The sequence below is a fragment of the Limulus polyphemus genome, unplaced genomic scaffold (genome assembly GCF_000517525.1).
Source record: "Limulus polyphemus unplaced genomic scaffold, Limulus_polyphemus-2.1.2 Scaffold1507, whole genome shotgun sequence".
NCBI lineage: Eukaryota > Metazoa > Arthropoda > Merostomata > Xiphosura > Limulidae > Limulus > Limulus polyphemus.
This window is the reverse complement of record NW_013667117.1, coordinates 70,767-85,142: the sequence shown is the minus strand read 5'-3', so window position 1 is coordinate 85,142 and position 14,376 is coordinate 70,767. Positions and strand designations below refer to the sequence as shown.

At 31.1% G+C, this 14,376-nt stretch overlaps 2 protein-coding genes across 3 annotated transcripts in view; one reads left to right on the top strand and one right to left on the bottom strand.

Moving 5' to 3' along the window:
* The window catches only part of LOC106463867 (golgin subfamily B member 1-like), a 50,898-nt gene extending 36,988 nt beyond the window's left edge, over positions 1–13,910 (top strand). Inside the window, exons 7-10 of the mRNA XM_022391493.1 lie at positions 262–331; positions 2,511–2,638; positions 8,522–8,931; positions 12,855–13,910. Of these exons, the coding sequence (XP_022247201.1) occupies positions 262–331; positions 2,511–2,638; positions 8,522–8,931; positions 12,855–13,100 (854 nt within the window). The 3' untranslated portion in view covers positions 13,101–13,910. The remainder of the gene's footprint in view (positions 1–261; positions 332–2,510; positions 2,639–8,521; positions 8,932–12,854) is intronic.
* Positions 3,239–14,376, bottom strand: part of LOC106463866 (transcriptional regulator prz1-like) — a 41,391-nt gene continuing 30,253 nt past the window's right edge. Inside the window, exons 3-5 of one of the 2 annotated variants that reach the window (XM_022391498.1) lie at positions 8,584–8,695; positions 4,943–5,006; positions 3,239–3,913 (exon numbers count right to left, since the gene is read on the bottom strand). The gene's annotated coding sequence lies outside the window, so the exon portion shown is untranslated. Of the gene's footprint in view, positions 3,914–4,942; positions 5,007–8,583; positions 8,696–14,376 lie in introns of those variants that run through there. The other variant, XM_022391497.1, reaches the window with a different exon arrangement.

Below are 14,376 nucleotides of genomic sequence, written 5' to 3'. Positions count from 1 at the left end.
CGTGTACTCTTTTAGTTCTAATTCATCAAAATGAACAGTAGAATATCTTGTGTATTTACTTAGTATATGATACTCTTAGTACTACTTTTATGAGTATAAACATTAGCATAATATAGAGAATCTCAGTAGATATTTCATTCAACATTTTAACTGTTTTGCAGCAGCCAGTAATATTTACCAAAAGTAAAATTTCACATTCCATAATCTATCTGTAAATGACTAGATATTGCCTACTTGTGTACAAGTTTTCCATTTTTCCAGAAGAGAAAAGGCCTTTAAAGTCAGCAAGTACTCAGACAGTCAGCCAAGTTCCTTCAATTACTATTTCCAGGTTAGTTGGAATTTGTAGAAAGTTGTTGTTTTAGCTTTTAATAAATGAATCTTTTTTGATAATGTATTAAATAGTATCTTTGTTATCTGGCAGTAGTTAACTACTGCTTTCAAGTTACAGTATAGACATGTTTCTAATATTTTATAAAAATGTTCATCATACCCAGTAAGAGTATCTAGAACCTTGGATGTCGGAGGATGGAACCTTTCAAACATTAAAAATAAGCTGAAGTTTTTTTAAATTATACAAGTAATACTGGACTTCAGTTAACTAGCTAATAAAGTAGATAAAACAGCTTCTTTATCTTAATATTTTTCTTGGAAGTTATAGTGACTACAAGTATTAATTTAGAAGTATGTTATTTGTAGCTTTGATTTGTCTTGTTGAGATCTTCTGTCTCTAGAGGTTTTGATCTGGATGATCTGTTATAACACTTTTTCCTTACAGTTAATGGCCACTGACAAAAACAAGGGTGAGGAAAAAGTCATTAAAATATCACAAATGCTTCTAAGAAATTGTGTAATTTACGAAGTTATTCCTTTGAAACTTCTGAATCCTCCGGCGGTCAGTGGTAGATTTATAGACTTACATTGCTGAAATTAAGGGTTTGATTCCCAGAGGTGGAGAGAGTACATGTAACACTTTTATAGTTTTGCACTAAAACAAATAAACCAAATTATAAAAAGATGCTCAAAAATTTTTTAATTCTTTTACAAAGAACTTTTAAGAAGCTAATCATATTTTAGCTCCAAATATTTCCTTTTTATTTTGTTCATTGTAAAAGTTGTATTGAAACACTTGACCAAGTTAGTAGAAAATAATGTCCAGATAAAGTAGTGTATAATTTTTCAGGTCACATACTAACAGACCATGAAAAAAAAAAACTGCTATTAAAAGGACAGTTAAAAATAGAAAATTGTGTTACTGCATTTCATTTATTGTCACAACAGCTCTTATCTGATCAAGTCTTTCCTGAAAATGAACAGTTTGATTTCATGACAGTAAAATTACTGAAGTGATTTTGAATTCGTTATATAATCTATAAATGTGAATTTCAAGCTTTAAAAAATTTCAGAGATAAACACAACCTTCTTATTACAAAGCTGTATATTATGCTAAAGGCATTTCAATTCTTGAGAAACAAGATTATGCTAACAAATCTTAAGATTTTGTGAGATAGTGAAACAATTGAAGTTTTAGGGGCAAATCCAACAATATCATATTAAACTAAAGATAGCTTTTATTTCTTAAAAACAAAATATTATAACTCAAGATATTAGGCCAACTAGCATGCATAGAAGAATATTTTATGAAATCCAAAATATTTCAAACAGAATTACCTAATCACACTTATTGTATCACACACTGGCACATAGCACAGTTGATATACACTCACACTGACCAATCATTTTGTATATTTATTACAAAAACTATATCAGTAAGATGGTGATATTTTGACTGTTTTCATAGAAACCAAACATGTAGAAAAATTTCAAGTTTTCTAAAATTAACAAAAGAGGAATATATAGTTTAGTGTTGAATATTCAAGAGAAAATAAACTTCCTTCATAAGGATGTAACTCAACCAATAGTTGTGAGATAATGCTACATCATAAACAAATATTCCAGGTTGTACAAAACTTTTGACAGCTATATAAAATATCTGACAACCATCATGACAAATAGGCCATATAAAATTGCTACCTCTGAAATATTGCTAAAGAAAATTGAATTAGTATAGAATAAAATAAAATAAAACTGAATGATTTCCGCAAACATTAAAAGTGAGCAGTTGATAACACAGTTGCCAAAAGCTAACACCCCTAAAGAGAAAATGAAACCAAACTAGAAATTTGCCTTGTTACTTTTTACTTTTACTATCAACCATTTCAAGTGTTGTAGTAACTGGAAAATAATAATGTTTGAAATTAGATTCATTTTATCAGCTCACTTTATTAGATATTCTTCAAAATTACTGTATGTACAGGGCAATGACAAACACATTGTCATCAGATTTAGCTAAACATGCTGTATTTTCAGTACAATTGCAAATCTTCAATTGAAGGAATGTAGGATGTTAGTCACATTACATTATTTCAAAATGATAAATAGAGATAATAACAAACATTAATCACACATCAAGAAAACAATTCTAATTTATCAACTTGTTTAAATTTCAGGTTCAATCCGACTGTAAGCTATGCTGAAGATAACCTGTCTGGGTGTTTTAATAACCTCGAATCTGTACATTGCAGTTTCAACATGACCTCCAACAGTCTGAATCCTTTGAACTCCCTGAGCCTCTTAGGTAAGCTTAGTATGTTTTTCATTTTACAAATTTTCAACAATGTATTACTGAGGAAAAGTATTATAATTTAACATATATTGATATAATTATCTTAAACACATAATATAAAATAAAGATTACAGTTGTGTAATAATGATGGTATTTTAGATTAATTTTTATTACAGTTCTTTTTACTGAAACTTGTATTGCATTCTACAGAGATTAAGTTATATATAAAAACAATTTTGGAACCTTGCCCTGTCCAATCCTGCTGCTTGAAAATCATGCATATTGACAATAGCCCTGTAAAAGGCTCTGTTCTGAGGCTTTCATGTTCAGATCACACTCCTCTTTCCTGCAGCTATCCATAATCCATCTTGTGTTTAAGAACTGCAGTTTCCCATTATTTCACAATTCCAATCACAAAGAAATCCATGGGGCTACATGGAGCAACTTTATAAAAGATATCCACACAGCCCAGGCAACAGTATGCATGATAATCAAGAAGGATCTCTGTATGAAAAAGTGACATTTTCCATAATATATCAATCCAACCATTGCATACCTCAAGATACTGGAGAATGAAATGGGTAATCATGCTATTACATAAAAAGACATACCCGCACTGACCTTTGTGTTTGTGGATTCTCACCTGTTACAAGATTTTGCTTACCTTGACTAGGGTATGAGTTGTTGCCACTCTTTCTGGATGGTCCTGGTGCCGGAAGTTGATCCATATTCCTTTGTTTTTCAATGCGATTAAGTACAAGGGATATTCATGTCTTTGAGATTGTAAATCCTCAATCTGAACAAATATCTATGATTTGTGTTTATAAATATTTTGCATCAGAAAGGGTTACTACATACCCATCCCCAAAAGTGATCAGTTTTTCACTACTTAAAGAATGCCAAGCAATATGAAATATAATTCTGATACATTTTTCTCCACCATGACTTTACATAGGCTATGGTTGTCACTTGGCATAATGATTTATTTATTCAAAATCCTTTTCATATATTGTATTCAGTACTGCTCCTTAAAATACTATCATCTTTCCAGGCATCTAATGTTTTTGTTATTGTATATGTAAAACCTAAATGTATAAAAACATCTTCTGTGATAGAATTATCAATTTTCAGATACAGAGAAAAATTTTAATGAACTGTCTTCTTTCACATTCACTTTATATTTCATGTATTTATACAAAGTGATGCACAATAAAAAATGTTATATAACTTTGAAAAATGACATTTTTCTCTTGTGTTGGTTTTGTATTCCAGTACACTGATGTCCTACTGTTAAATTATAGGAAACTGCACTATACAACAGATTCAGAAAATGTTTTCGTCAGAGAATAAATTAAAAAATGAACGAAATAGGAAAATTTTAACACAAATATATATAATGAACACAAAAATCTATTGGCCACACATAGTAACACAAAGAAAATTGTGCTGGGGGTTTTTCTTTGACTACTAGTCGTCTTTTGAATACGTTTTATACAACAACTCTTGGATATTGGAGCTTGAGAAATGTCTACATAAAACAAAGACTAGGGCAAAAATAACAATAATACCATGCTGTTAAGTCAGTATGTAAGTGTTTTGTGTGATATTCCACAATCCTAAATTATCTGCATCCGAGTTTAAAGTGGCTTTTGAAATTCTTTAGCTAATTCAATTTGAAATTTTGGAGCCAAACTTGAAAATCCTATAACCAAGTCAAACAGTAATGTGTATGTTGTAACTTTTTAAAAATTATTTATTTTTTCTTAAAACTTTATTGTACAAAAACTGATACCATTGTACCAAGCTTTTTCATTTATTAGCATTTACTAACACTGTAACTGGCTTGGTGATTTGGAAAATGTACTGTGAATTTTCTGTTCGAGTGCCCGCTGATTTTTCCAAGCCTGTTCCCTTGGCTGTGGTTTCGCTAGATAGTAGATAGGAACAGTGGGAATCTCGTTAATCCATTCATATTAGTGTAGTTAGTTGTTACATACTATTTTTAATGTTGTACAAAAAGTAACCATAAATTAGTTAAGCATGCTGGTGTGCTACCAAATCCTACCCCTGTGACAGTAATGCACATGCATGTAATATTAACGAGTACAATATAAACATTCAGTGTTATAAAAAAATAATGTAGGCTTACAACAATGATAATGAAACATGTTATCTTGACTTTCTTTGGGTAATTTCTGTTGTTTTTATGTTTGTCTTTTCACTTGTACTACAAAGCCCTTTCTCCATTTCTATGTCCACCTCCCTCTGCTTAACATAAAAACAAAATGTACCATTCATAAAAACATCGAAGGATACTTGTCTTCAGAGGTGAAATTCTCCACAAAAAAAAAGTATAGGTACTCAGGCAAATGAAGTGGACCTGTTTTTGAAAAAATTACAATTTGAGTGTCAATGAATAAATGGTTCTAAAACGTACATATATTGTTACACAGAATTAATAAAATAAATCAAAAGCAGCTCAAATAAGTCCTGGTACTCAATACCAGTTTATGCTACTGTACTTCTCATGATGACTACACATAAAAAAAGTTCTTTAAGTGAGTGTGTGTACTTACGCATTACGTGATAGTAAATTTAGAATATGTATGAGTAACAGCTTAACCCCTGCCTACATTAATGACTGGATATTTACCATTTATACATATTCCAGGAAGATAAATCCCCAGCTCATAATAACCTGTGCTAGATTTTGTACTACACCTCAGCTTGAGTATGACCCCAACCCCAGGGAATAAATGATACAGAAACAGTCTCGAGCAAGTATAAGTCTTCACAGCTGTGGTACATAACTTTTGTGAGCTAGAGGCTTAGCTCACATGAATTACTTTCTATATCCTATGTATAATGACACCAATAGAATAAATTTAGGAATTTCTACACAGAAATTTTACCTGCATAGTTGTGAAAGGATTTAATATAGTGATTCTTTCAATGAAAACTTTTCCAGGGCCTTTCTATACTCAAACTTTAAAATTATTCATTAATGGCCAAATTAAAAGTCTTTACTTTTTATTAGACCATATGTATGGTGTCATGATATTTAAACACAAACAAAGGAAACATTATTGTATATAAAGGCCTCAACAGCTAGCCAAGAATAAACCAAACAAAAAGTACAATTAAAGGAAATAAAATGAAATAAAATTGCATACAGAATCTAGATTAAAACTGGACATAATAGGAAATTAAGTTCAACATTAAATTAAATATATACAAAGATAAGTAAAATTAGTACAAATGAACATACTGCCAAATTAAAATATAGAGTATTTTCATTTATTAAGTAAACTCAGAATAAGAACTGAATTTAAAGTAAAAAAACAAACAAATTAAAACAATACTGTTCTGAGGGAACTTGATACAGTTGGAGCTAAAATAACATAAATATGAAAAGAAAACCAGTCAGTCAGTAAATGAAATAGGACAAAATTCAACAAAACAAATTAAATACAACTGAAAAAAAAACAAACAGAATTTATGATAATGAAAATGAAATCAAATAGCAAACTGAAAATGCACATATGTTGTGTGAGTGTAGAACTGAAGACAAAATTAAATACAGACCAGAATTTAAGATCAAGAAAAATCAAATCAAACAGCAAACTGAAAATGCACATATGTTGTGTGAGTGTAGAACTGAAGACAAAATTAAATACAGACCAGAATTTAAGATCAAGAAAAATCAAATCAAACAGCAAACTGAAAATATATGTGAATGAGAGCGTATAATGCACAAAATATTTACAAATCATTTTTAAGGGGAGGACAGAAAATTATTTAGGTTCTCGTTAGAAGTGGTCTCCTTAAAGCCTCTAGCCTGAATTCCCCTATAGAGCTGTGTTACCTCCTGCTTGAGCAGGAAGTTTTCAGCTATAAAATACGGGTTATGGCAAAATTCTCTCCAGAAACCATGCTTCCACTCGTCTGATGGCTTGGTCCTGGCAATGACATTTTTTACTCTGGTATGTCAGCACATACTTCAATAATTCAGTGTTTGACGTCAGTTTCCCATTTAACTTCTTTGAATTGGTTTCTGGCCTAAAATACAGGTCACATTTACACAATTCTGAAAGTGAAACAGGCTCTGGTCTCGTGTCTGGTTATCTGAATGGGTTCTTACAAGTCTGTTAGTGCCTAGATTAAGAGTGATTTACCCATATTAGTTAGTCTCCAAATGGTGAAGGCTCTCATTTTCTCTATCTTGTTTTATTCATTATCAAGGAAAATTTTGCTAAGAATATTTAAGATTTAATTGTATTTTCTTTGAGTAATATTTATATGTACTTTGAGCCTTCATGTAGTGTGGTTAATTTTTGTTTGTCATCTTCGTTTCAGCTTGGTAACATCATTTTCCAGTAGTTGTCATTTTTAAGTGGGTAAATTATACTTGTTTCTTTTTGTGTGACTGCTTTGTCAAGTTGCTTCCAACATGTATCATGGTCACTTAGGAGCTCTTGGTGTTCTTCCAGTACAGTAATAGGTCTCAATTAGAGTTTTGTCACCATGATGTTTTATTACGTTGTCTAATGTATCTCATATACTTCTTTTGGCTTGTTTTACCTTTTCTTGGTGCATCAGTCTCTCTTGCCTCTTTTCTTCCATGTATTGTACTTGCATGTCACCATGTGGATCATGTACAGTCCATATCATATTAGATAATTGATAAATCTTATGATGTTAATGTCCTTCTGTGTTGATGCAGTTCCTTATTAACTACTCCAGGCTTATGATTAAAATATCTAGCAACTGCTTTTAATTTTTTAGAAGAGATTCTATCGTCAGTACCCTTATAGGCATAGTGTATATGTTACTTTTTGTTTTCTCCTGTTCCTGTGCTGTGAAGAATCCTGGTTGGGCTGTGTTTGAATTTTTTTTTGTGCTTCTTCTATGACTGATTTGACAAACATATAAAATTCTGCTTGCTGGAGCTGGGCAATGATTGAAGCTTGGCAGAGTCTTGTAGGTTCTTCATTTCCATTTATGTTTTCTCTGTTTCATGTTCCATGTGTTGCGGGGAGTTCTCCTGGGGAGCTGGCTATTCTTTGTTTAGAAAGAGTTGGGCTGCTTCTTGTAACAGGTGTCTCTCTTTAATTTTTCTTAGCTTCTTTATGGTTTCAAGTGATTCTTTGTACACCTGAGATTACAGCTTAATTACTAATGTGTAGCATTGTATACACTATGTGTGTGTGTATGTTGGAAAAAAAGGTAGTTATTGCCCGTGATCTACAAAAGTTAAAATTTCCAAATGACCTGACCTGCTTCATAGGTTTATGTTTTTGGATAGAGATACTTCCATGGAAATGGTTGTAAGTCATATGTTGTCAGTTTTCAGTTGGTTATTTTCATATGAATAACCAATGAAAAGTTCCTCTTTGAGGATGGACCAGGTATGGCATAGTGGTTAGCATGTCAGGTTTTGAAAATGTTCCACAGCTGTGGAAATAATGAAAGTAAATTCTAATATTTCATTCAAAAATCTCTTATTGTGGCAGGTGCTGTTGGCTGGTTGCCTTTCCTCTAGACAGTATTCAAAATTAAGAATGATTACATCTGAATCCAAGGGGTCTCTGACCTGCCTGGTTGCCCATGTGCACATAAAATGCTTGTCAGGTTAAAAATTCCATTTCCTGTTTGAGGTGACATTAATTTTCTAGTTTTGAAATGTACCCATCAATAAAAAATACTGACTATGAAGCTTTATTAATAGCAAAAAAATCTGAAACACAAGTCTTACTGTTATTGGAATTGATCCTATACAAATATTAGACAGTTTGCAATAACAATTAGGAACTCTAGTGTTGAAGCCTTAAAAGTTTTATTTGAATTTAAACAATTATCTTGCTTTTTAAATATCAGTTTATGTGATCCTTTTAGCAAGAACAGGTAATGAATTTCCCTGTGAAGATGAAGAAGGACAGTTCATGGACAACACCAACCTGATAGACCTAAAAGCTGGAAGATGCAAGGTAGATGGAGGGAACTGGCGGCGTCTCACTGAACTTCAGCGACGAAACACACTGTGCCTGCCACATCTGAAAACATCGTATCCTGTGGAGACACAAATGCATGACATCAGAAACTTTCCCGATGATGCTTTAAAGGCAGGCCCTGTCATTGAAGAGCCATTTATATTAAGAGAACGAACTAATAAACTTATGTCTGATCGTAGAATGACTTTGGCTATTTCAAACCTAACAGCAGACAAGGTTCACACTTCCCCAACTGGAAATAAACGTAAACGTACAGATTCCACTGAGTCAGAATCTTCCATTGGATCATTTAAGGTAGAGTAAAATAAGTTGAGAGAGATATAAAAATATACTTAGGTTAGCTGTCATTGCGTTCTGTTTGAGGTCGTTAGTTCTGACATGAAGATTAACTGGTAGTGTAGTTAATTACACCCACAGATATACTTGGAAGTAATTATTTGTGTAGGTTTGAAATATTTTAATTTAAAAAAATGCCTGAAAGTATACTGTTTGGCATCTACTCTAAATCAACTGAACAGTATAGGTAAAGAAAATATACTTACAGTAGATATTTCTTCTTTTAAACTTTATTTTATTATTATTATTAGATAATGTTCTGCTACTTAAATATATATATATATATATAGACACTCACAGATATATTTAGAAGTTTTCAATAATTATTTGCCAGCAAGTCTAAGTTTGAAATTGAAGCATTGACCAAATGTCAGAGCAAGAAGAGGTAAAAAAATATATACTTATAATAGATATTTTTTCTTTTAAATTTTATTTTTATTATTAAATTAGTACATCCACAGGCTTTATTAAGACTGGTTTCCAGTCTCTTGTCAGTAGTTCAAAATGATTACATCTGAACCCATGAGGCTTGACCCAGCTGGTTGCCCCATGTGCTTTTCAGGTTAAAAATTCCAATTTTTAAGTTAATTGTCAGAAAATGCAATATTGATATTTAAATAAATTCTCAATCTTGATTTCTCACTTCTAATTGTCCATGTTAGATTTGTCTGCATAACATGAGACCCTTCTAATTGTCCATGTTAGATTTGTCTGTGTGACATGAGGTCCTTCTAATTGTATATCTTGATTTGTCTGTGTAACATGAGGCCCTTCTAATTGTCCATCTTGATTTGTCTGTGTAACATGAGGCCCTTCTAATTGTCCATCTTGATTTGTCTGTGTAACATGAGGCACTTCTAATTGTCCATCTTGATTTGTCTGTGTAACATGAGGCCCTTCTAATTGTATATCTTAATTTGTCTGTGTAACATGAGGCACTTCTAATTGTATATCTTGATTTGTCTACGTGACATGAGGCACTTCTAATTGTCCATCTTTCTACCATTACATGATTTCTTGAGTGTCTAAATAAATTACAAACACATACTATATATTCTGACAATTCAGAATAAAAATTAAGAACTTCTAATCTACCTGCTTTACTGAGATATTTTTAATGAAAAAGCTAATTAAATTATAGAGACATTCTGTTTTAGTGTGTGATATATTTCGTTTATGTCTAAAATGCATACTTGGAATAAACATGAATAATTTTTGGGGACAACCAACTTTGTCACAAAAAAGTAGGTTAAGCATGCCTTACCCTTGACAATTACAAAAGCCCATAAGTAGTAAATGCTGCTTTTTTATGTTTAGTTTTTGTTATAAAATTAACTAAAATGTAAAAATTTGGAACTTATTATAAATTTGTTAACTTAAATGAAAAAAAAGATATATTTCTTGTTATACTCAATATTCTGTATTAAGGCAACTACATGCCCATAGCACAGCGTGATTGTAACTCAATTGTTTGTTTACACAAAGTTGTTCCCCAGTGATAAATAATTGAAAGTTCCCTGAGATGGTCTAAGTAAAGCTGTAAAGCAATAAAACTAAATGAAACCAGATAGAAAAAGGCTGTAGCATAGATAATAAGAATAAATAAGTGTAATTACTTGTTGCATTATTTATTCTAAACAAGTTTTATTTGTATTTCCCAACTTTTCATTTTACTCTGCATTGTTGATATCACTATAGTTAGTGTTCAGTTAGGAAGATAAGAGATAAAATATACAGTTTTACTGAAAAAAACAACATGATATTCATTTAGGAGGTTCTGGAGATTATGAAAGTGAAATATCAACTGTGAGATTAAAAGGATTATTTTTATTATCATCATAACAATCACCTTTATCTCAGACTGACTCACTAAAGGCTTCGTAAATTCACAGACAAATTGATTTTTTGTGCACAACAGACTTGTAATGTTTCATAAAAGACTGGCATACTTTGTGAAGATACACCTAATACATTCAGGGTTACAGTATTTATAATTTCATGGTTACAGGGTCAGTCAAAAATGATCAAGCCCACATGTATATAGCTAGAATTGACTGCCAGTATCTGCCACCAACTTTGTTTAGTTTGAGGTGTAGGGTACTAATTGTTTAGCAAGCACCGCTAGCCACCAAGCTATATATGTGTGGGAGAACATAAAATTGAAAACAAAATAATATATGTATATTAAGGTAAAAGAGAAATTAAAAAAATGGGGATTTTTTTTTCCTAGCATGTATATTTGTTTGTCTTTGCCATTGAGGGGAAAAAATTAACATTTTAAACTGAATTACTTGTTACCAAAGCTTTCAAAAGGAATTATTAAAAACATATAATGTAAGGTGAGCACTGAACTTAAAAAGTAAGACTATAACTAAGCTCATATAAAGATTTTGTATGGTTTTTGGAATGTGTTTCAGTAAAAATGTAACAGGAAAATTATGAAACTATCAAGATAATGCCTGAATAGTAATAATGAAGCCCATGTGATAAACTGAAAAACATTAGTTGGGGAATGGTTTATATATTGTTTGCACCAAATACAATTTTCTTCTATCACAAAGTACATAATCTTTATTCTCTGCATAAAAGTTTGGAGATGGCTTGAATGGGTAATTAAGAATGTGGGTTCCTCATCATCAAATTTAAATTACTTTGCATGTTTATATGGTTTGCGAATATGACAGACTGAATTATTTTCCCCCAACCACAATAAAGAAATTAATAAAATGTGTAAACAGTACGGGCATGAACCTGTAAAAGTCGCAGAGTTTAAAAAAAGATCATAAAGTTTGAGAAAGTTAATAAAAATTATCTGTATTTATATACACATGCAAACTATGCTGCTTAGTCATACTAATAAGTGTTATATTTGTAACATAGTCTTGATCAGTTACTATATCTGGTGATAATTATCTAATTCATTATATCTAACAATAGGTTAGATCAAAATATATGTTAATACAAATGTAACATTTTACTGCATACCATCAACTTGTAAAGTCTTCATTTGAAAAGTGTTTTCTGTAGTATCATACTCTGAAGCTTTAATTACTCTTCATTACTAGACTGCCCTCTAAATTAGTGTTAAACCCTTCCGTGATTTGCCCAAGATAACATGGGTGTCCTCCATGTTATAAAAAATATTTGCCCACGTTAATTTGGAAAAATCATTTATTGTCATACTACTTCTTATTTGCCTGAATCTATTCACGGTATCCTATATTACAATGTGCTCTTAGTAAGCAATAAAAAATGCTTTTTTTTTAAGCTTATTTCCCAAAAACTGACAGGGAAGGGGTTAATTTTGAACAAAAGTTGAAATATTAATGTGTTATATGTGCAAGTTTGCAGATCTGGAATTTTACACGAAAAGGATTCGTATGTGCAAGCCACCCTGCACAATTGGATAGTTTGTTTAAAAAAAGTGTGTGTGTGTGTGTAAGTATATATATATATTATAGAAAAAAATCATTATTTTCTTATTAATATTATGTAACCCAAAAGTATCTGCAACGTCTTGCAAACAACTAAATAATGTTGGAGATATTCATCTCTGGCGGCATGGGAACGTCCAGCCGTATCTGTCATCACGATGAAATCTCATCTTACGAGTATTTTTATCATATCAGCTTTTCATTTTATCACTGGATGATACAAGCTATAATTTGATCTGTGGAGATACCATCATGTTCTTTCTACATAGAGGTAGTATAAACATTTGTTAAAAATCATTATCATTGTGATGCCCTGTAAAATAGGTGAAGGATGTTTTTAAAAGATGAATGACAATGCTGTTCATCACGCTTTTATTGTTGTACAGAAATGTAAGGTCAAACTCGCTGATCCACGAATACTAATGTGTTTTTTGTTTTTTTTATTAGGGAAGGGGTGCACCACTACAGCCAACTTATTCTAAACCTGGACCACCTACCCCTGGAAAAACCCGATTGAGCAAACAGCAGTTGGCATCATCCATCTCTCCAGCTCCATTCAGTAATGCTTCTAAAATTTTTAAGACTCCCTCTAGTATCAAGAAGAAATTAAGAGAACGTTTTAGTCGTACTCCAAAAGAAGGGAAGAGTTCTAAGTATAACAAACGGAAGCTTGGAAAGGAAAATGAGTGGTAGATAGTTCTTTATAACATTTTGTTTGTTGGTAGTATAATGTATCGTAGAGTGGTCAACTAAACTTAGTTTCAAAACTTGATTTTCATAAGTCTGCTTTTGTGTGATCAGATGTTTTTATTTTATTTTATTCAGCAGAAATAGTTGTAATATTTGAGAACAAAAGAAATTGTATTTATGTTAATGGCTAGATAGAAAATGTTTTGGATATATGTAAACCTAGCTGTTAATTAGAAACATATATTAATTACAATCATAGTAATGTACTTGGAACATTCCAATTTTTCAACTCAGAAATGTAAAAAGATTGAAATTCAGACAGCAAATTATCTATGACACTTTAAAGCTTGGGATTGAAATATCACAAAGCTTTAAAATTTCCTATTAAAGTGTAAGCTAGTTATTGTTAATTTTGGGTGACTGTCGTAGTAAATTAGTCATTTCCATGCATTAAAAATTTTTTTGATGCCTACGCATAAAGTAACATTTTTTCATCCTCAGTTGTCTGAATTTTATTATATGAGAAGTCATAAAGTAAGTTTATAATTTTGGAAGAAAGAAATTAGAGCAATTTGCACTTTAAGTATTCAAAATGACAATATTAGTTTGTCTTAGCTTCAAGTAGGCAAAAGTTATAAGTATGTAATAGTATATGTTAGCTCTCTTAAAATAACCTGTGACAATATCAGAAAGATTAGATATAGATTTTTAACCAACTCTAGTGTTTCTTACAACACAGAATAAAACCCTTTTTTATTTTTATATGCATACTGAAATGTAACGTTTTTAATTAATAAATAATATCAAGGTTTGCTTTAGGCTAGAACTGCATTTTTAGGGTTTTATATTTTATTAATGAAATTGCATTCAACAAGAAAAAACAAACATTAAGCCAGTGATAAATGTAGTTGGACATCATTGCACAAAATTTATTTTTCTGTCCTGAAAAATTTAACTTGTAAAAAAATTTAGATATTTTTCAGGCACTTAATTTTTTTAATACTTTTGCTTGTAAGAGAGAGAGAAAAAAAGCTTATAAATATTTAATAAAATGATTTTATTAAAACATTAAATGTATTATAGAGACTTTGTTATTCATATGAAACTACTAGACACACAAGAGATTATAGACTGGTTCACTTTTCCAAAAAAAAACTTGTAGAAAAAATGGATCAAGCAACTACTAGACACACAAGAGATTATAGACGGGTTCACTTTTCCAAAAAAAAGCTTGTAGAAAAAATGGATCAAGCAACTACTAGACACACAAGAGATTACA